At 48.9% G+C, this 22,218-nt stretch overlaps 1 protein-coding gene across 3 annotated transcripts in view; it reads left to right on the top strand.

Annotated features, from left to right (window-relative positions):
* OLFML2B (olfactomedin like 2B) overlaps positions 1-22,218 on the top strand; it is a 41,361-nt gene that overhangs the window by 11,242 nt on the left and 7,901 nt on the right. For 2 of the 3 annotated variants that reach the window (XM_003824559.5, XM_063598784.1), the window contains 3 exons: positions 6,823-6,999; positions 12,959-13,184; positions 14,955-15,479. In XM_003824559.5, coding sequence (XP_003824607.4) covers positions 6,823-6,999; positions 12,959-13,184; positions 14,955-15,479 — 928 coding nt within the window. Of the gene's footprint in view, positions 1-6,822; positions 7,000-12,952; positions 13,185-14,954; positions 15,480-22,218 lie in introns of all 3 variants that reach the window. The other variant, XM_008978233.5, reaches the window with a different exon arrangement.

Raw genomic sequence — 22,218 nt, forward strand, 5'->3', positions numbered from 1 at the left:
CCCAGCTGACCTCTCTTTCCTGTGAGTGGCTGGGAAGGGGAAGGGCATGCAGGAAGTGTAGGTGCATGTTGGAGTTGAGGGTTGGGTGGGCACAGAACATAAGTATCTGAAGAGATAGGCGTTAAAAGTCTAGAAAGAAAACCTGTAACTTCCAAAGGCAAAGGCAAGCCCTGTTCATTGCATACAGAGCTGGCAGTGGCACTCACTCAGCTCAAGAAAAGACTTCATCCGGGCTCTGAGTGCACTCAGAGACCCATAGACTTGTAGGCTGCCCAGGCCTAAAGGTGGATTCTGAAGGCAGCAGGACTAGAGGCATGGTGTTCAACCCCTAGCAGCACATACTGCTTCCAGGGGCAGATTTATTACTAAAGTGGAGAAAAAGACAAACAGAGGGACAGATCATTAAAATAATCTTCTAGCATCAAGGCTTTAGTTGGTTTCAGTCATTTCTGTAAAATTTGCAAATTTTATGAAGAAATGTCCCACCCCCACCTTGCTGCAGGATACCTGTAAGTGTTTATAAGTGCTTGAAATGCTTATGTACACATGTGCCTTCGTATATGTGTGGGTGCATAGCCCATGCTCTTAAAATAGATGCATGCCTGCAAGCTTTCCATAGCGTGGTTTCTGCTTTGTCCCTTCTGGTGTGTGTATCTCTTTCCTTTTTCACGAATCTACCTGCTGGAATTTGCAAACCACACCCATGAGCATAGATGGCACCAGGGAACCTTGTGTCCCAGCTGAAGACTTTTCTCCTGATAATGTTGCCTCCGAGGAAGATTTAAGTCCACGATGGATTTACCAGACCCAGAACTGGCCCGCTCCCCAGAATGTACTGGCACAGGCATTGCTGAAGGCTTCTCCCCCACACCTAAAGCTTTGGTGGCTTTTGTGTTTCTGGACTGAAAGGCATGATCAAAGAAGCATTCCTGACCCTGGGGGATATATCGTTTCACCAGCTAATAGGAAAACGTAATTTTCATCTGTGCAGACTTGGCTGTGAGTTGGGGGAGCTGTCTCTTTCCAAGCCCTACCTTTCCTTCCACCCTCCACCCCTGTCGAGACACCCCCAGGGCTCACTCTCCTGATCAAATCTGCTCTTTCCGAGGGGTTTGCTGTAAGTCATTTCACTCTCCTTCCTCAATTGAAGGCTTGGAGAGGGGCACTGCTTACCCGGCCTGACTTCAGTGTCCTCATACGTGAAAAGGCAGAGGGTCGAAGTTAGTGTTTCTAAGATATATTTCAGCCTAACACTATTTAATTCAATTTACATCTTAATATGAGTTAAAGCCAATATATTACCTCTCCCAGGGTTGTATATACTTCAAATCTAATTTGCCATTGTGGGATATAAAGTTTTCTTCTTGGCTAAAGAGACTTACAGTGCGAGTGTCAGCCCTCCATCTGTCAGCCTAGGAACAGTTTAGAGCTGCCAGGATGTGCAAGTGTGCATGGCTCGAGTGGCTCTATTTTAAGGGGTTAGATTACCCCTAATATAGAAATTCATCACCAGAGGCCTGGGACTTCTTGCTGTTGCCTTGTTTGACTTTCCTGCCAGGCCCTGGACTTCTTAAGGGCAAGCTGGGTCAAGTCATCTTTGTTTCCCAGGCCCTGGTCCAGCACCTGATGTGGGACAGATGCTCCACAGCTGTTTGGTTGGATGAATGTTCAGTGGGGCAGCTGGTGGCTCCCTGAACCCAGGCCTGCCTGTCTCTCCCATCAGCTGTGGTCGGAGGGATTAGGCCATGGCCTGCCTGTCCTGCCATCAGGAGCACCGGCTGTTTCCAGCTGTTCTCTTCCCCAGCTCTCTTACCAGGGGCTAGGAAACAGCTGTCAGCTGGGGTTGCTGTCCCAGGCCATCTGGTCGTAGCTGTCTCCTGGAGGGTGCAAAGGTTGAGCACGGTGAGCTGATGGGAACTACGAGCCCTCCCCCCTTGGGTCCAGTTACCCTCACACTTGCTCAGGTCACTCCCATGAGAAACTATGTCCCATCTGCCCTTGGGCTTGCCATCTGTATCTTAGCCCTGTGCACATCCAGCTATCTGCCAGGGAATCCTGATGCCCACAGGACCTACCAGGCAGCCTCCCAGGCAGCCTCCTTAGATGTGGCTGTGTGCACCTGCTGTGTGACTTGGGGCCAGGGTTTGCCTCACCTGCAGTCTGGCTTTGTCTACTCCCACAGGTGTCTAGTGTCTCTCTACAGCACACCAGCCTTGGGTTCTTACCTTCCTCCCCATGCCAGCCATACCAAACCCTAGCTTCCCTTTCCTTTTCCACCTGCATGTCTGCTATGGAGATCCCAAGGGTCCCTCCCACTCCAGCTTCACCCACATGCCTCAAGCCTGATTTCCTTGCCCAGCACTGTACCACATGCAGCCCCTTATCCATCTCTGTGCCAAGTTTGGGTGAGGTAGGTGTCATCATTCCTTCTTTTCCTGCCTGGGGCCTAGAGAGGTTTCATCCCTTGCCCTATGTGGTTATATAAGTAGGCCATGACTGTGGTGTGGGTTTACACCTGATCTCCAGAGCCAGCACCCTCCCCCCACCACACCCCTGTCCCTGGTTCTATTTGTAAAAACGAGACCACAGAGAACTGCCAGAATTCTGCCCCATGGTCATCTTTCCCCTGGTCCCAAGGTTTTGGCTTAAGATACTACACAGTCTCACCCGGGCACACGCACACATGTCTAAGAGCTGGACAAGGTCAGGATACGGTCTGTGTCCTTCATACCCATTCCATCGGTCTACACATCTGGTTTTGCTGGCCCTACATGGCTTGTCAAAACACCAGCCATGCTGACTAGGGCTGACTGATGGCTGTACCCCTAACTCCACCTGCATCCGGTTCCCCTTTGCCAAGGGTCCCTGCCTTGTTTGCACGTTCTCTTCCCTCTGGTGTGTGTGCATCTGGCTGAAGTTAGCAGTGGACACCTGTTCCCATCTGGCAGTGTGGCACCAGTGGACACCTGTTCCCATCAGGCACCCTCCAGTGCCCAACTGCATACCTCTCCTGCACATGGCACTTGTTCTATGAACACCTCTGAGTTCCTTGGCTCTGCCTGGCCCAAGGAATCATGATGACAACGTTCCCAAATCTTTCATTGCCACAGTTGGCTGTGTCCAGCCTTCTGTCTGAGCCCTCTATCTATCTGCTCTTTCTCCCTCTTCCCTCCCCTCTTCTTCAGTGTGCCAGGATCCTTGGCAGGGGCCATGGGTACACTTGCTTCTGCCAGATAGGCACGATTCCCACCTCTGCTGCCACATTGCCAGCACTGCCCACGAGCCAAGTTACACACACCAGAAATGTCATGGTTGCAGCTGTCCCAGGGGGAAGAGCCTGAGGCATGAGGTCATGGGGTTCACCTATCTCCCAGGGCAGAATCGAGGGTACTCTGTGCAGGTGGCATCCCCTGCATCTCCTGAGAATCGCCTCACCAAAGGCCTTTGGTGTGAGAAGCGCAGAGTCCCAGGGAGAGGTGGGGAGCTCTTGAGGGCCAGCACCCCCAGGTTGGAGGTAGCTGACTGGGGGTGGCCAAGGAGTGGCAGCTGTGGCTGCTGCCCTGGGGGACACCAGCTGGCTCAGCCCTGCAGGCCAATGGGGTGATGCCACCGCCAGCCTCTTGTTTATTCAGGCGGCTGGCAGGCTTTGCCATTCCCATGAGGGGAATAAACTGTACTGCTTCTCCGGGTTCTCAGGGGCAGGCTTGCCTAAAACCCTCATCTGTGGAAATGCAGAATAATGGCTCCTCACTGACACCCAAAAGGGGATGGGAGACTATAAATCAATGTGAAGGGGGACTCCCTAGGGCCCTAGAAACCCTAAGACCGGGGTGGGGGGGGGCACCCTTTGCCTCACAGTGAGTGTGCCACACCCACTGATGCACAGTGTTTAGGAATCTAGTGAGATCTTCCGTCAAATAATAAGGATACTTAGGCCCAGCCAGTCAGTCCACCCAGAGGTGTCACCACCTTTAGTAGAGTCCTAGGGCCAGTGCTGGGCCGCAGGTGTGGACACTCCTCAGTCCGCTCCTCAGAGAAGCCTATCGACCTGGCTGAGGAGTCAGTGCCTGCATCTGTCACATCACCCTGGCAGAGTTTCTGCAGAGCACTTTTCACTAGTTGATATTTTCTTGTCTATTTCTTTGTCTATTGCCTACTTCCCCCTCATGGAGGGTGCCCTTCACCAGGGCAGGATCCCAGTGGCCTTGCTCACGCTTGAACCCTCAGTGCAGCACTGAGCACGTGAACGCCTTAATAAAAAGGTAACACATTGAATCCCTGCACCTGCTGGGCTTGGTGATCTGTCTTAGGCTGTGAGAGCTACAGGAGGGGCATCCACAGGTGTTGCTCTCAGCAGGTGCTGATGGATTACAGAAATGCTTGAATCCCACTAAGGGGCCAGGAACTTTTCCCGTCAGTCCCAGAAAGAACTCAGCTCCTATAAAACAGCCCTTCTCACACATTTCTGTCCGTTTTTCAAGCAGCTGTGCCCCAAGCTTTCTCCACTTAGGGCGGTGCTTCTCAAACTTTAATGTGTACACAGAGTATCTGGGGATCTTGTTAAAATACAGATACTGATTCAGCAGGTCTGAGTGGGCCTGGGAATCTGCATTTTTAACAAGCTCCTGTGTGATGCTGATGCTGCTGAACTCTGCACCACACTTTGAATAGTGAGGATTTATGAGAGTCCAACATTTCTGTATTTCTCAGCATCTATGCCTATCCTGTCACGTATCCTGAACCCAAACTGTAAGTATTCTCCGGCTTTTTGACATGGTTGGTGCTGCTGAGAGCTGTCTGTGTGCCAGGATCCTCTCCTGGTGTTCTTAGTGATCCAGCAGGTGAGCTGAAGAAGCAAGGGCCAGGAGGCTGGGTGCTGGTTCCACTCTGCCACTTTTTTGTAGTGACCTTGAGCAAGTCACATTCTTGCTCTGGGCCTCAGTTTCCTCTCTGTGAAATGAGAGGTTAGTCATGAGTTCTTGGGTCCATTCCAGCTGTAACATTATGTGAAAAATAACAGCCACTTAGTCCAGTATTTTTCATGCACATCCATGTATATTAACTCACTTAATCCTCCTAACAACCTATAGGAAAAGTGCTAGTATTATCCCCATTTTACAGATGGGAACCTGAAGCAGAGGTGTTTCAGTAATGTGCCTGAGATCTCAGATCTAGCAATAGCAGCATGGAGGATGAACCGGTTTCCTTCAAAATCCATGCTCTTACCCATTACACTTGACGGCCTGATAGATAACACCTAGGAGTGACTGCGCACCCGGGAAGATCACTCATTCTGAGCATTCTTAAAACAAGATCTCTTTCTCATGGAATTTAGCTCTCACAGTTAATTCTGTGCAATTTAGAGAGGCTGGCTTAGCCTAAGTGCCATGGAACACACTGAGCCCTTCCAGCACTCAGGATCTGGCATGCGATGAAATGCCATAAGAATGGCATGGCTGATGGTTCGGGAGCCAGGTTCATTTAACAAGCACCTATGGGGCTTCTCTGGGCAGCCCCTGTAGGAGCCTCTGGAGCCGCAGTGTCTGGGTGTCACAGCCTGGATATGCCCACCTCCTCTGGCTCTGCGCCACTGGGACTTCCCTCTAGGATGTTAGTAGCATCCCACCAGGCTGCAGAGCTGTGCCTGGCAATGTCAGCTTTTACACTTCCTGTGTCTGTTTGTTAAAGAAAGATGGAAAGCAAACACATCCTCTATTTTACATCATTGCTTCCTCAACCTCATAAACAGGGCCCAAAGGAGAACATCACATTTAAGAATGTAGATGCTCATGGAAACTTTAGAATGAGGGCCAAAGTTGGATCTCAATATCGTCAAATCTCTTTAAAAATAACTAGAGGAAAAGGGGCACCTCTAAGGCTGTCGACAACTTTCCTTGATTTAAATCCCATTCAGTGTTCACCTTCTCTAAGAAGCTACCTGGGACGCCTCCACTTTCCTCCTGCTCTGAACTCAGGAAACCTCACATTTGGTATTTACAGAACCTGACATGGTTTGTCTGTCTCCAGTTATAGTTGCCATCTCTCCCACCCCACCCAGGTCCAGAACCCCAAGGATACTTACAGCCTTTCTTTCTGTAGCACTACACTTAGACACTCAAGAGGTACTCACCAGTGTTGGTTGAATGAAATGTAGCCTTGATCTTCTCTGGTATGAACCAGGTCTGGAACATGGCTAATTTGCCAAGTGAGGGGTCATTTAGTGAAACTATTTTTATGGGTAAATAGGAAAGTTTGAAGCCAGCCTATCAATTTTCTATGTAAATGATGCTTTTAAAGTACCAGGGAATGGTTTGTGCTCATTAAAAAGGAAGAGTAGTTTTTTGTTGTTGTTGTTGTTGTTGTTTTTTTGTTTGTTTGGCCACCTCTTCCAAAATTGCTTAGAAAGCCCCTCTTTCATTAACTGAGCTACTGGTTCAGATGTATGGGATGCGAGTGAATGGAATTCTTTAATGTTCTTCAACACTGGATAAGAGTGGACTATATACAAAGGACAGAAAAAGAACCTGGTGTCCTGGTGGCCCAGAGACTTGTCAATGTTATTAATAGAAAAGCTATGGTAGTTTGGGCAGTATTTTCTGTAGTTGGATATCCAAGCGCTGAGCTGCCCTGGAAATACTGCCAGGAGACCTGGTACCGGTGCTCAGCCCAGGGCTGGGCACACTCTCTAGCCCCAATCACTTGTTGGATGATTTCTCAGCCTGTCTGTTGTGTCTGTGTGCTCTGAGCGAAGATGGCTGCTAGCTGCCTCCTGCTTGTCTTCAGGGTGCTTTAATGGATCATCTTTTTTTTTCTCCTTCTCAGGAAGTGTCTAAAAACCTCACCAAAGAAAACGAACAAATCAAAGAGGACATGGAAGAAATTCGAACCAAGATGAATAAGCGAGGCAAAGAAAACTGCTCTGAAAACATCCTAGATAGCATGCCAGACATCCGCTCAGCCCTGCAGAGGGACGCGGCAGCAGCCTATGCCCACCCAGAGGTATAGCCCCAGCCTCCAAGGGCCTCTGATCACAAGCCCTGGAAGCGTGATATCAGCATCTCTCCTCTGCATAGAACTTTTCAGGCTTCAGTCCTTTCACAGAGATGAGCTCACTTCATCCATACAATAGTTCTGCAGGTTCTATAGATTTGATGAGCAGTTGACTCCATTTTACTTCACACTGAAGCCCAGAGAGGATCAGTGAGTGTTGAAGCCAGGACTGAAATCTGAGTCTGAGTCCCAGCCCCCATTTTTTTCAAGATCTGATATCCCACCTTTGTGAACATCTCTTGTGTTTGTAAATAGGGAAGATATGCATGCTGGCTTGTCTGGGACCATCCTGGTTTACTCCTGCTGTCCTGGCATGATTTTTTTTTTTTTTTTTTTTTTTTTTTTTTTTTTTAGATAGGTTCCAGCTCTGCCACCAAGGCTGGAGTGCAGTGTTGTGATCATAGCTCACTGCAGCCTCAAATTCCTGGGCTCAAGTGATCCTCCTGCCTCAGCCTCCTGATTAGCTAGGAGTACAGGCACATGCTACCATGCCTGGTAATAAAATTTTTTATTTTTTATTTTTTGTAAATACAGGGTCTTGTTATGTATTTTTTGTAAATACGGCTGGTCTGGAACTCCTGGCCACAAGCAATCCTCCTGCATCAGCCTCCCAAATCCCTGGGATGACAGGCGTGAGCCACTGTACCTGGCCCTGGCATGGTTATTAATAGCACCCTCTTTTACTCTAAAAAATGCCCCAGTTTGGAAACAAATTATATTCCCTCCCTCCTCATTTATAGGGGACTTTGTAATTTACTACATATTTTCATAACTATACCATGTGGCTGTCGTCACAGCTCTAGAAAAGCAGGCCAGACAGAGATCAATATCCTCATTTTACAGATAAGGAAACAGATCCAGCTATGAGCATGGTCTCCCTCTCTCAGTTGGGAAATGGTGGCAGAGGGTCTCAAACCTCTGTTTCTTCCTACCCAGTTGTGTCCCTAGCACGAAGTTACCCAAGAATGGATTGCTGCCTGATGTGATTTGAGTGATACCAAAAGACCTCCTTGCTTAAAAATGCCTCCCCATTTGGTGCCTGTTTCTTTTGGCTCCAATTACTACTAAGTTATGTTTATGTACTAATGGTTAAGTGCTACCATTTAATGTATTGGGTTATTTACTGAATTGTTGTCCAAGAAATAGGCATTAATTTGGAAGATAATCCAAAAGGAAGAGGAAACAGGTAAGTTTTGGTGGCAGGACTTGAAGAGTCCTATTAGCAAGACACATTATTAGCAAGATGGGTCTGGATCAAGTGTTATAAAAGGGGTCACTGGGCAGCCAGGGGATGGCAGCATTTAAGAGAGACTTTGCTCATTTTAACTGGTTACCAGGGGTTGATGGTAGATGGCAGAGTTGTGGCACACTGGTGCCCGGGGAGTGGGTTCCAGGTGGGCCATTGAGGGATCCCCTCGGCTTCGGGGAGTCGTTCTGAGTGTGGGTTGAGCAGGGCCTGGGACAGCTGGAGTCCCTGAGCTGGTCTGTCTGTATGCTGTGACATGAAGAACTTTTGGGAAGCATTGCTGTGCGGGACTGTGTTGCCTGGGCCATTAAGAATTGAGATAAGAGAGGCAGGAAGGCTGGGTGTGTGGGCTTGAAACTCTTGGGTAGGGCAGTTCATCAAAGGGTGCCAGGCAGGCAGCAGCTGGGTTTGGGGATCTTGGGCACACATGTTCCAAAGGCAGGACTGCAGGCAGATTGGGGCTTTTGAGGCAACAAGCCCTGAAAAGAATATGGTGCCTCCACCCTCCCCAATATGTAACTCAAAATAAAAATTCCAAACCATAAAATAGATATAAGAAAGGCCAATAATTTTCTGGCTTTGCCCATGATGACTACTTTGGTGCTTTTTTGGAAATATCATATTTCTTCAAAAATTATTTTGATTCTCATTTTTGGGTGTCCCTGACAGGCTGGCTACTGAGCAAGTGTTTAGTCTGCTTGGTGGATCATCTCTGAGTGGGTCTGAGCTCATAAACAAAGGAGCCAGAAGACATTTGGGCTGGAAGGGAACTTGAAGGCTCCCACTCATTACACCTGGGCTCAGTGTCTCTTATCTCAGCCCACCTGGCATTGGTGGCTCAGCTGCCCAGTGGAGCCAGGCGCCCCTTTCCTGCTCTGGCTTCCAGTTTCCCAGTCGGCTGAGCTTAAGAATGCATCTGTTGTCTTGATGACACATTATGTGGGATGTTCGGGAACCCGGCTCAGATTTCCTGAGGGCAAACAGCAAACCAAATCAAAAACACCAAACCCTTTTTCTCCTTGCTCAGCAAAGTCCCTTCCCCTCCTCCAGTCCCCATTCATCACGCTGCTGAAGTTAGCACAATCCTTCCCCACCAGGGCGGTGGGGCAGAAAGGGGAAGTGGTGCCGGAGGCCCCAAGGCAGGATCTTGCCATCCCTCTCTTTTGTGAACCCCATGCCAAAAAGCGGGTGGAAGGGGCGCTGGGTTTGGTTGTTTATTTTCAGGGTTCCTGTAGATAATGTCAGAGCTTTCTTGGAGTAGTGAGTGATAATTTGTTGAGGGCTTCTCTCTAAGATGGTCCTTGCCTGAGGGGTTGGCATGGGGCTCTGGGGGCTGGGTTGGGAGTGGAGAGAGCAGGGTGAGAGTGGAGAGAGCAAGGTGGGAGTAGGAACATTCGACTCCAGGAGCTGAAGTCATACAGCAGACACTTGGATTCATAGAGAAAGGAAATTGAAGCTTGGAGGGGGCCGCTGCCGCCCAGTGCAGCCTGTCGCCAGTGGATCCGAGGAAATTATATGTTCTCTGGCAAGGGCTGTCCATGGTCTTGCTCCATCTCCTTGGCTGGGAGAAAGCACTGCAGTTCCCACCCTTCCCTGAGAGCCTGGAATTAAAGACAGTTACTGGGGTTTGCGGCGAAGAAATGACAACCTGCTTTTGCAATGCAGAGGGAGACCAGGGTCCGGTAATTAGATGCCCTTCAGCGTCTGAGTCACGGGCTGTGGCCAGGGTCTCCTGACAGCCTGCCGAGCAGCTCTTCCCAGTGGGAAATGAGGGATCTCCCAAGTCTGCTGGGTAGGAGCCAGACCATGACCCGGAGGACTAGGGGAGGCAGGCGAGTTTTTGGATGGCAGGCAAGTTAGTCCTGTGGTCACAGCTGCAGGCAGAAGCTTAATGGAAGGAAGAGGCAGGCTCTGAGGGCAGGCAGCCTGGGGCTGACCTGAGTTGTGTGACTTGAGAACTGCCCCTCTCAGCCACTTAACTGATTGACTTTCAACCAAATTGCTGAACCACTCTGAGCCTCTGTTTCCTCATCTGTGACGTGTGGATAATGGTATCTACCTTCCCCATTGTTGTAAGGGTTAAAAATAATACAAAGGGACATGGCCATAATAGGTGTTCATTAAAATATCATCTCCACCAACCAGATATCCCCTACAGCTCAGGTGGAGGTTACATCACCAGCAAGAACAGGGAATTGAGGGAGGGGCAAGGAGCAGGATTTGGGGCTGCCCCAGGCACAGCCGAGCATGTCGGCCTGTTTCCCCTGGGCAGACAGGGGAGGCTGGCAGAAGGATGTCCCCTACCTTTCAGGAGTCGGTCACCACTGTGTGCTGGGGAGAGAGACATACACAACCCCATTGGTTGTGCCATCCAGAAGAACTCTCTTGTCATGGGAAAACAGGCACACGCTTGGGGGTGTCCTTGGGGGTAATGAGGACTCAGGGCTTTTTCCAGGCCAAATTGTAAAGATCAAAGCAAGAGCCTGGTTTGCTTCTTCCTGTGCGAAAGGAGCACATTGGCCTTGGTGGCCAGGTTCCTACAGCCAACATGGAGTGGCTAAAGGCCCTGCCCTGCCTCAGGGCACTGGGCATCTAGGAACACAGGTTTTGTTTCCACATGGGCTCTGCTCTATGGGTGGCTTCCACCAAGGCCTAGAATTACAAGATTAAAGGGAGCTCACTCACCTCCCCCTGGTTGAGAAGGGGCCTCATGGTTCAGGGGGCTGCAGGAAGCCGCCTCTTCATTATTCAGCCACTGGAGTCCTGGGGAGAGCAGGGCTGGGCCACACTCCTCTCAGGCTCCCACACTTCTCTGATGGAGCCACCAAAGCAGCTGGACCCACCTGTGGGGTGGCCCTGACTTTGAGCACAGTCAGTTCACAGGTCGTATGCCCAAGGTCCTTTGCTTTCAAAGGTGGGTGATTATAGTCCTGGACAGGGAGTCTGGCTGAACAGACCAACACAGGACCAGAGATCCCGCCACACTGTGGACACAGGGGCTCCTCCTTGGGCAGCAGCTCTGTGGAGGACAGAGTGGTCCATCTACATGATCAGAGCTGTCACAGGGCACTCTCACAGCGCCATCCAGATGCCCAGTCACCGGCCCATATGAGCATCATTTGTTTTGACAAAATTAAATGCCAGTTAGTTACCAATGTAGATGATTCCTTGGGATTTGTTATGATTCAGAAATTCAATTTAACAAATATTAGGGAGCCTCAATCCAGGGGAATCAAAGATGAACAAGAAATGGTCTCTCTTCTTTCAGATTCCCATAGTCTACAGAGATAGCAACATCCCTAAATAGTGCCTGTGGAAAGCAGGCTAGGAGAGGTGCTACAGCAGAAGCACAGACTTATATTCATTAGGACTTGTGTTCAGCTTGGGTAAGAGACCCAAATACAGTGCCTTAAACAATAGAAATGTTTGTTGTTCTTTCACGTAAAACAAGGTCTGGAGGCAGGCAGTCCAGGGCTGGCATGATTAGCTCCAAGATGTCATTAGTGACTTTCATCCTCAAAATCCCCTCATGATCACAAGATGGCTGCTCAGCTCCAGCCATTCTGTCCACATTTCAGTCCAGAGAAATGAGGAAGAGAGCAAAAGATGCCTCCAGGCTGAATCAGCCCCCCTTATGCAGAACTTTTCCAAATGCACATCCCATCAACTTCTTCCTATACCCCACTGGCCAGAATTCCGTCCCATGCCCACTCCCGTAAAACCAGGTCTTCATTAGTAAGGAACAAGAGGGCAGGGAATTTGGGTAATCAGTGAGAAATCTCTGCCATAAAACACAAAATGAAGCTTGGGGAAGATTGATTAATTCTGAATTAGAAGGTCCAGGAGTATTTCCTTGGGGACCTGAAATTTTAGCTGGGCCTTGAGAAGTAGATATATGGGGAAAGGAGGTATAATGGCTATCCAGGCAGAGAAAACAGGCTGAACATAGATCCAGTGGCTCAGGAGAGCCAAGAGTTTCAGTAGTCAGCCAAGTGACTGGAGTGCCTAGGGCGTGGGGTGCAGGGCACACAACAAGAGAGAAGAATGCTGAGCTAGGTCAAGATCAGTTTTACTTTGGACTTCATTCTGTATGCAGGAGGAAGGGTTTGGGGGCTGGGGGTGACATGTGTTTTAGGAAGCCCATTTTGATTGCTGTAACAAGCTTCATCCTGAGGCGGTGTGCATCCTGGTCCTTGGGCTTCATGTCCCAGCCCAGGAATCCTTCCCCTCACATGGATCTCACCCAAAACAACTTACACCAGATCTAAGTCACCCAGCATCCCTAGGCCAGAGCCAAGAGGAGGACTGCATTCTCTGGGCAGTATACGTCAAGCATAGTGACACTGATTCTGGAACCAGACATCCTGGCTTCAGTCTGCCTTACCACTTACCTGTTGTGAGACCTGAAATTTATGTAACCTCTCTGTGCCTCAGTTTCCTGAACTGTAAATGATCATGATAAAAATAGGTCCTACCTCATAGAACTGATGAGAAGATTAAATTAGTTAACATATGTAAATGCATAAAGCACTTAGAACAGTGCCTGTCTCTTCGGAAGTGCTGCTGTTATTAGCACAGCCTTGGCTCCAGCCTTGCCCCTACCTGCCCACTGTCTCTCTGACCAGTGACCTGACCTTCCCTTGTGTCCCCTCTGAGGAGCAGTATGAAGAGCGGTTTCTGCAGGAAGAAACCGTGTCCCAGCAGATCAACTCCATTGAGCTTCTGCAGATGCAACCCCTGGCTCCGCCTGAGGTGGTGAAGTCACAGCGGCCCCTGCAGAGACAGGTCCACCTGAGAGGCCGGCCGGCCTCCCAGCCCACTGTCATCCGGGGCATCACCTACTATAAAGCCAAGGTCTCTGAAGAAGAGAATGACATTGAAGAGCAGCGTGAGTTGGGGTCAACAGGGCCGCCCCAGAGGCAGGGTAGGGAGGAAGTCACCATTTGGACCATAGTGGGCTGGATTCCTGGGAGCCATACACCCCTCCATACACAGCATTCCAATTACTGCTGTGGCCCTGTTATCCAGAGCTCTCACTGCATTTCCTCACAGCTCGCTGAGTGGCCTTGGGCAAGTCACTTAACTTCTCTGAGCTTGCAGAAGACCATATGGCAGAGTGTGGCTGGGCTGGAAGGGACTTCAGTGCCCTCCAGTCCAGTCCTCCCCATTTGCAGATGAGAAAACTGAGGTTTGGGGAGACTGACTTGCTTAGAGCCACAAGGTGGGCTTCTCTACTACTTGCTCCTCCCTCCGGGGGCCCTGATCTTCCTGTCTGAGTCTCCAGCACCTCCCCTTCAATCTCTGTCCTTCTTCATTTTTCATGGAAGAGAGACGATCCCTTTTCACATCACGTTTACCTTGTTTTCTTAGGCTTCTTCCTCTTCCTGTGCTCCTCCTCGCCTCCTCCTCCTCCTCTTGTCTTCTTTCTTTTCCTTGCCCAGCACTCCCAGCAGGCCCCGACTCTTCCCCTCTCCCCAGTGTGTCTGAGCGGGTCCTTCCCCATCAGGGCTGATGCAGCAGCTTCCTGTCTGTCTCCTTGCTTCTGCCTTTGCCTCCACCATGTTTATTCTCCACCGAGTAGCTGGCGTTATCATTTTGCCCATGTGTTTTTTTTTTTTTTTTGGTCGTTTTTTTGTGTCATTGATTTGTGGTAGTTTTTTACATATTCTGGATACAAGTTCTTTGTCATCATATGTATTGCAAGTATTTTCTCCCTACCTATGGCATGCATTTTTAGTTCCTTAATGGTGTTTTTGATGAGCACATGAAGTCTACTTTACCAATTATTTCTTTTGTGGTTAGAGCTCTTTGTGTCCTCTCTAAGAAATGTTTGCCTCTCCATGTTCCATCTCTGCTCAAAATCCTGCAGCCTCCCCCATTTCATTCAGAATAAAAACTGAACTCCATACACAGCCTCTAAGTCATGCATGCCCAGTGCCTGTCCTTGCTCTGACCTCACCTCTGCTTCAGTCACGCTGGCCACCTCGCTGCTCCTGGGCCACTGCACGCATGTCCTGCCTCAGGGCCTTTTCTCTGTGGTTATTCACCCCTGGAATCTTTGTGCCCGATGGCTGCTCAACTGACTCCTTCACCTCCTCCAGGCAGCTGCTCATCTCCCCAGCTCAATGAGTCTCATCCTCGCCACTTTATTCTTCTCTGCAAGTTTCCCTTCCCTTCTAGCTTGTTTGACCCTCTTTACCCTACATTTTGTTCCCCATAGCACCTTCAGTTGCACAATCCTGTCTATTATCAAGCGTCTCCACCACTATATAGAAGCTCTGTGAGGTCAAGGATCCTTGTTTTGCTTGCTGTTGTTATCCATACTCCATAAACATGTGCTGGATGGATGGATTGGATGACTCACTTACTCCCAGCCATCGGGGTTCAGGACCCATGACTATGCATCCTGCCAGTGACCCCTGAGTCCTGGGGGGAGCATGGCTGCAGTCTATTCAGAGAAACCTCCTGGAAATTCAATGTCCTTCCACCTGTGCTCCCGTCCACCTTCTTCCAAAATCCCAGCCAGGCCCCCTCTGTAACTCAAGCCGTCGTGTTAAGGAAAGGCACCCTCTCATTCACCTGCCCATTGCCATGTGCTCTTGTCATCTGTAGGTTGTTTCTTTCCCGTGCCACAGTGAACCTTGTGTTTGTTTCACAGAAGATGAGTTTTTCAGCGGTGACAATGGAGTGGATTTGCTGATTGAAGATCAGCTCCTGAGGCACAACGACCTGATGACCAGTGCCACCCGGAGGCCCGCAGCCACCCGTCAGGGACACAGCACTGCTGTGACAACCGACCTGAACGCTCGGACCGCACCCTGGTCCTCAGCACTGCCACAGCCCTCAACATCGGATCCCAGCATCGCTAACCATGCTTCAGTGGGACCAACACTCCAAACAACCTCGGTGTCTCCAGATCCCACAAGGGAGTCAGTCCTGCAGCCTTCTCCTCAGGTACCAGCCACCACTGTGGCCCACACAGCCACCCAGCAACCAGCAGCCCCAGCTCCTCCGGCAGTGTCTCCCAGGGAGGCATTGATGGAAGCTATGCACACAGTCCCAGTGCCTCCCACCACAGTCAGAACAGACTCGCTGGGGAAAGATGCTCCTGCTGGGCAGGGAACAACCCCTGCCAGCCCCACGCTGAACCCCGAAGAAGAAGATGACATCCGGAATGTCATAGGTAAGTTCATTGTACCTGGCCTTGGTCTCCTGATCAGCTCAGGTAAAAGGCTGAGCCTGGAAATATGTTGAGAGGAGAGGGAGGCACCAGATGGTCAAAGTTCTTTATGGGAATGGCAAGTGGAGTTAAGCCTTTGACCAACGATTAGTTTTAACATCTAGGGTTTATGTATTGAAAATGTGCCCGTGGCAAGGGTAGGACTCTTTTTCCTAAAATAGACATATGAATTAATGGAGCCAAGATTTGGCTTCAGGAGTTAGTTTTATAAATATTTGTTGAGGGCTATCCATACACTAGGCTTTATGATGGCTATTGGGGTATCCAGTGATGAATAAGTGAATTTTTCTGTGGTAAGTTTACCAAGCCATAAAAGAACAAAGGGTTTTTACTGGGGGGAAAGTCTCAAATTTGTAGCAGAGTGAGAGCAGGGGAATAGCTGGGGCAATGGGCCTCGGTGCAAAATCATGAGCCCCACCCATGGAGAGCATAGAAACATCATGGCACCATGTGACAAGTGCTGTACCAGAGGAATGGAAAAACAGAGAAAAGAAAGAAGGAATATTAGCTTGGCCTGGCTGCCAGGAAGGCTGGGGAAACTTTTCTAAGGAGGTGTCATTTGAGCTGGGATTTGAAGGATGAATATGAGTTTTCTTTTTTTTTCTTTTTTGAGACAGAGTCTCGCTCTGTCGCCCAGGCTGGAGTGCAGTGGTGCGATCTTGGCTCACTGCAAGCTCCACCTCCTGGGTCCACGCCATTCTCCTGCCTCAGCCTCCCAAGTAGCTGGGACTGCAGGTGCCCGCCACCATGCCCAGCTAATTTTTTGTACTTTTAGTAGAGATGGGGTTTCACCATGTCAGCCAGGATGGTCTCAATCTCCTGACCTTGTGATCTGCCCGCCTCGGCCTCCCAAAGTGTTGGGGTTACAGGCGTGAGCCATCGCGCTGGGCCTGAATAGGAGTTTTCTAAGCAGAGAAGGGAAGCCTCCTGACTGTTAGGTCTAAAAAAACAAGGTATGTTCCAGAAGCATGGAGAATGCAGCCCTATTCTGTGCCTGGGAGCTCCGTGGCCCAAGAGAACGCAGAGCAGTGAAATAGGAAAGTAGAGAAAAAAGGAACTATAAAAGGAAAAATGGGAGCTAGTTACAAATGTCTTTTCCAAAAAGAACTAAACCAAACATTCATTAAATCACCACTGATCATGACTGAAAAATAACTCTATTGAGTAATAATTTCATCAAAATATTTGTTGAAAAATACACTTGATTTGACAGAGGATTTGGCCTGCCTTATACATATCTTTCCCTTCTCCCATTTTTCTTGCCCTTGGCAGCCTCATTCCCAATCCTTCCTCAGCATAAGGTACCAGCTGCTGCCAGAGACAGAGTGGTGAAGCAGTACCTGCCAGGAGTCAGACACTGCTCTCTGCCATTGATAGCTGTGTGACTTTGGCCAAATCTCTGCCTTCTCTGGGTCTCAGTATATGCTATGGTTTTCCACAGGAAGTTTACCAGGTCATGATACTGCTCCTCTTCTTCCATTCACGGTGTGTATGTGCCTCTCTCTCTGTCTCTCTCTCCTTATGGTGTTTTTTATTTGCTGTTCCATGCTATTGTAAGTAAAGATTCTTGTTGGGTGTAAGTTTCAGAATAATGGCAGAATGAGAGCAGTGAAATAGCCCATAGAAATGGACCCCAGGGCAAAATCTCACGAACGCTTGCCTGGAGGAAGCTAAGCGAGAAGGCAGTTCTTGGGCCTTAGAGGTGAGCGTGGGAGCAGGAGAAAATGTTTAAGTTTCTGAAGCAGGGGTCCTGCTGTGTTTCTGCAGCCTGCCTTGGGGTCGGAGAAGAGGCTACCACTTGTGCACCAGCTCTGGGCAGCCTGACCTTTGTGCTTTTGAGAACAGGCCCTGAGCCCAACACTCCATCTCTCCCTTTGCCATGGAAGTGAACTTCCCTGGGCCCCCATACTTCTACCATTTCAGCTTCCTGTCACCCTTGGGTGAGAGGGAACATCCCTCCAAATATTTAGGAATCTGGCCCCTGTCACCCCTACCACAGTTTTCCAGAATGCTAACAGTGAAGACAGGCTGCAGGTAGGACCCACACACCTTGCAAGCCATCAGGCAATGGTGTCTGCCAGCCTGGGAGCCTCTTCTATCGATGACTTGCTAGCCAGGAGTGAGTTGTTCACTCTCTCCATAACCTACCAACCTGGATCCCAGAACCCAGCCTCTCCCCAACTGCCTCCCCAGGACTTTGCCATCAGCAGGCTTTTCTGGTGTTTTCAGGGACACTTATAACTCTTCCTCCCTCCAGTAGCCTAATTGAGATGTGATGCCCAGAGAAGCCATGTGTCCCAGCAGCCATTTACCTGGTGGTAGGAATGACATTTTCTCTTGTTCAATATTCTGTTTAACTAGAATAGCATCATCATGCTGATGATGTAAGGTTTGCTTAAAGACTAGCCCGTGGCATTTTTCAGAGGAGCTGGGGTTCTCACCTCTTATGTCGACTGCAGAAGAAATAGACATGGACACAGATGTAGTGTGTTCTTCAGATGCCAAGGGGTGAGAGGAGGGGGTGGCCCAGAGAAGAAAGGTTTGGCTGTCTAGGCATTGTCTAGCTTCGATAAGTTTGTTTCTGGGAATTATTTTCAATAGTTTATCACTGCCAAATGCCTCCCTCTGGCTGCTGTTGGTGTGGATGAGATTTTCATACCCTAACATTCTCTACAGACCCCTGACTTGCCTGTGTCTGGCCAAGGAAGACCGTGATGTGATGACATCTCCCAGTCATCAGTAAAATCAAAAAGCTTTTGGCTGAAATAGACATGGGCCACTGATTTGCTACCTGGGAAAGCTTGTTTGCTGTTTGATGAATCCAGCAATTTTGATTTTTGAGCTATTTAAGATGTGGTTGTAAACAGCACTAATTTTAAAAGAAAGATTTTATCCCATGGTTTCCAATCCTGATTTTGTGATGTCCTAAAATGTCCACCATTGTCCTCAGGAGAGTTATAAAATGTTAAAAAAAAATCCAAAAACAAGTAAATTAGAATTCATTTTTGGCTGTGCAAACAAAACATTTGGCCGTAGTGTAGCTCTAGGACAGGGAGAGGAAAAATATTGTCAGTAATTGGAGCTGGGGTTTGGGTAGGATTGGTACCATCCGAGAAGGCGCTTCTGCTCGGGACAGCCCTGACTTTGGGAATAGCTCAGGCTACTGCAGAGAAATGAAACTGCCACATGGCCAAGGCTCTGCAGATTCCCACACTTTAGCAACTACAATTCCTGATGCATTTTGTAGAAGGGGCTGGTTTGGAGTGGGGGAGGGCGGGTGGCAGGAGCAGACAAAGAGGACAGTCAGTTTATAACAATACCAGAGAGAGCCTGGCTCCTATTTGAATCTAGAAAATACCATGAACTATGAAGAATGTCTCCCCCACAAAGCAGATGACTGTAACCACCCCGAGGCTTGGCCAGCTGTGCCGACCATGGGGCGTGATGGCCAGTCCTGCCTGTCTCGTGTCAGGGAGGCTGGTCTGGGGCAGCCCAAGGAAGGCGATGCTGACGTGGGCTGGGACAGCTTCCAGAGCCTCTGCAGAGCCCAGACTCTAAGTCACTAGACAGGCAGCTCCCCCAGCCCCAGCTCCACAGCCCCAGCTCCACTGGTCTCAGTCTCTTTGCTGATGCTCCTAACCCAACTTGCTCAGAAAACTGGAAATCCAGTCATCGTATAACACAGGGGCCTCTGGCCCTAGAAATAAGGATATAAAATGGATAAAATACACCCTTGCAGGTGGTAAAGGACTGAAGTCTAAGCCTCTTGATGAGGATAAAGAGTCATCTAGTATTAATAATTCATCTACCACTACAGCGTGCTCGGCTGCAAAGATCCAAAGTGAGCAAGAAGTGGTCACTTTCCCAAAGGTGCAGGGAGGCAGCAGTGACTGAAGTGGCTGAGCACATGGGAAGGGTGGCTGGCAACGGATGCATGCTGTCCAGGGGCGTCGTATCACTTCTGCCATGGGGCTCCTCTCTGAGGGTGTTCTCCAGCTCACCAGGCTCAGAGGGCAGAGAAGAACTCTCCAGGCAGAGCCAAGAGCATGCGCCAGGTTGGGCAGGGAATGGAAGGCAGCCCAGGTACGCCAGCACAGATGGGGTCGAGTGAGGGAGAGTGATGGAATTCCAGGGTAGGGAGCCGGGGCCTGATGATGAAGGGAATGAGAAGTAGGGACTCGATGCTAAAAGAGATAGAGAGGGCTCTAAGCATGGAAACAATATTCAGATTTGCTCCAGTATTAAGTGGACCATCACACACTCAGGATGTGTGAGTGCCGTGGGTGTCAGGGATGCAAAGACAGATACGGCAGGGGCCCTGCCCTGGAGTTGCACAGCTTGTATTGAGACCAACACAGACACATGACTTCAACGCAGGGTGGTGAGCACTGGGGGGCACAGGCCACAGTGGGTCACAGAGGGAGACTGAGGCAGCCCAGGACCCTCTTCCAGAAAGAGGTGCTGGCCTAGCTGTTTTGTAGCATCAGGGGAAATTAGCTAGGCAAAGAAGGAAGGTAGCACTGCAGTGAGAAGAACCAGAGCCAACAAGAGCATCGGGGCCCAGTGCAAAATGACAATGTGGGGCCCGTGCTCAAAAGGCAGGGGAAAAGTGCCATGCCAAGTAGTAAATATAAAGCTCCTCTTCTTCCATTCATGGTGTGTATGTGCCTCTCTCTCTGTCTCTCTCTCCTTATGGTGTTTTTTATTTGCTGTTCCATGCTATTGTAAGTAAAGAAATACAGGCATGCCCCCATGTTATTGCACTTTGCTTTGTTGTACTTCACAGAGAGTGCATTTTTTTACAGACTGAAGGTTTGTGGCAACCCTGTGTCAAGCCAGTCTACCAGCACCATTTTCCAACCCTATGTGCTCACTTTGTGTCACATTTTGGTAATTCTTGCAATATCTCAAACTTTTTCTTTGTATCTGTTATGATGATCTGTGATCAGTGATCTTTGACAATTACTATTTTCATTGTTTTGGGGCATCACCCACCACACCGATACAAAGCAGTGAACTCAATCCATAAATGCTGTGTGTGTTCTGCTGCTCCCCCAACTGGCATTCCCTGGTCTCTCTCCCACTCCTTGGGCCTCCCTGTTCTGTGACACACAACGATATTGAAATTAGGCCAATTAATAACCCTACAATGGCCTCTAGGTGTTTAGGTGAAAGGAAGAATTCCACACTTCTCACTTTAAATCAAAAGCTGGAAATGTCAGAGCTGAGCGAGGATGGCATGTCAAAAGCCGAGATAGGCCAAAAGCCCTCCTGTGCCAAACAGTTAACCAAGTTGTGAATGCAAAGGAAAAGTTCTTGAAGGAAATTAAAAGTGCTACTCCAGTAAACACATGAATGATAAGCAAATGAAACAGCCTTATTGCTGATATGGAGAAAGTTGTAGTGGTCTGGATAAAAAGACAGTCCAACCACGACATTCCCTTAAGCAAAATTCCCTAATCCAGAGCAAGGCCCTAACTCTCTTCAATTCTATGATGGCTGACAGAGGTGAAGAAGCTGCAGAAAAAAGTCTGAAGCTAACAGAGGCTGGTTCGTGAGATTTAGAGAAAGAAGTTGTCTCCATAATGTAAAAATGCAAGTGAAATAGCAAGTGCTAATGCAGAAGCTGTAGCAAGTTATCTAGAAGATCTAGCTAAGATTGTTGATGAAGGTGGCTACACTAAACAACAGATTTTCAGTGTAGGCAAAACAGCCATCCATTGGAAGAAGGTGCCATCTAGGACCTTCATAATTAAAGAGGAGAGGTCAGTGCCTGGCTTCAAAGCTTCAAAGGACAAGGTGACTCTTCTGTTAGGGGCTAATGCAGCTGGTGACTTTAAATCAAAGTCAGTGCTCATTTACCATTCTAAAAATCCTAGGGCCCTTAAGAATTATGCAAATCTACTCTCCTGGTGCTCTATACATGGAACAACAAAGCTTGGATAATAGCACATCTTTTTACAGCATGGTTTACTGAATAATTTAAGCCCTTTGTTGAGACCTACTGCTCAGAAAAAGAAATTATTATTTGAGACAGAATCTTGCTCTGTCACCAAGGCTGGAATGCAGTGGCACGATTTCAGTTCACTGCAACCTCTGCCTCTCAGGTTCAAGTGATTCTCCTGCCTCAGCCTCCCAAGTAGCTGGGATTATAGGCACATGCTACCACGCCCAGCTAATTTTTTGTATTTTTAGTAGAGATGGAGTTTCACCATGTTGGCCAGGCTGGTCTCAAACTCCCAAACTCAAGTGATCCACCTGCCTCGGCCTCCCAAAGTGCTGGGATTACAGGTGTGAGCCACCGCGCCTGGCCAGGAGATTATTTTAAAAATATGACTGCTCTTTGACAATGCACCTAATCACCCAAAAGCTCTCATGGAGATGTGCAAGGAGATGAATGCTGTCATGGCTGCCAACACAGCATTCATTCTGAAGCCCATGGATTAAGGAGTCTTTTTGACTTTCAAGTCTTATTATTTAAGAAATACATTTTGTAAGGCTATAGCTGCCATAGATAACGATTCCTCTGATGGATCTGGGCAAAGTAAATTGAAAACCTTCTGGAAAGGATTCATCATTAAGAACATTCATGATTCATGGGAAGAGGTCAAAATATCAACATTAACAGGAGTTTGGAATAAGTTGATTCCAACCCTCATGGATAACCTTGAGGGGTTCAAGT

The sequence above is a fragment of the Pan paniscus genome, chromosome 1 (genome assembly GCF_029289425.2).
Source record: "Pan paniscus chromosome 1, NHGRI_mPanPan1-v2.0_pri, whole genome shotgun sequence".
Lineage (NCBI taxonomy): Eukaryota > Metazoa > Chordata > Mammalia > Primates > Hominidae > Pan > Pan paniscus.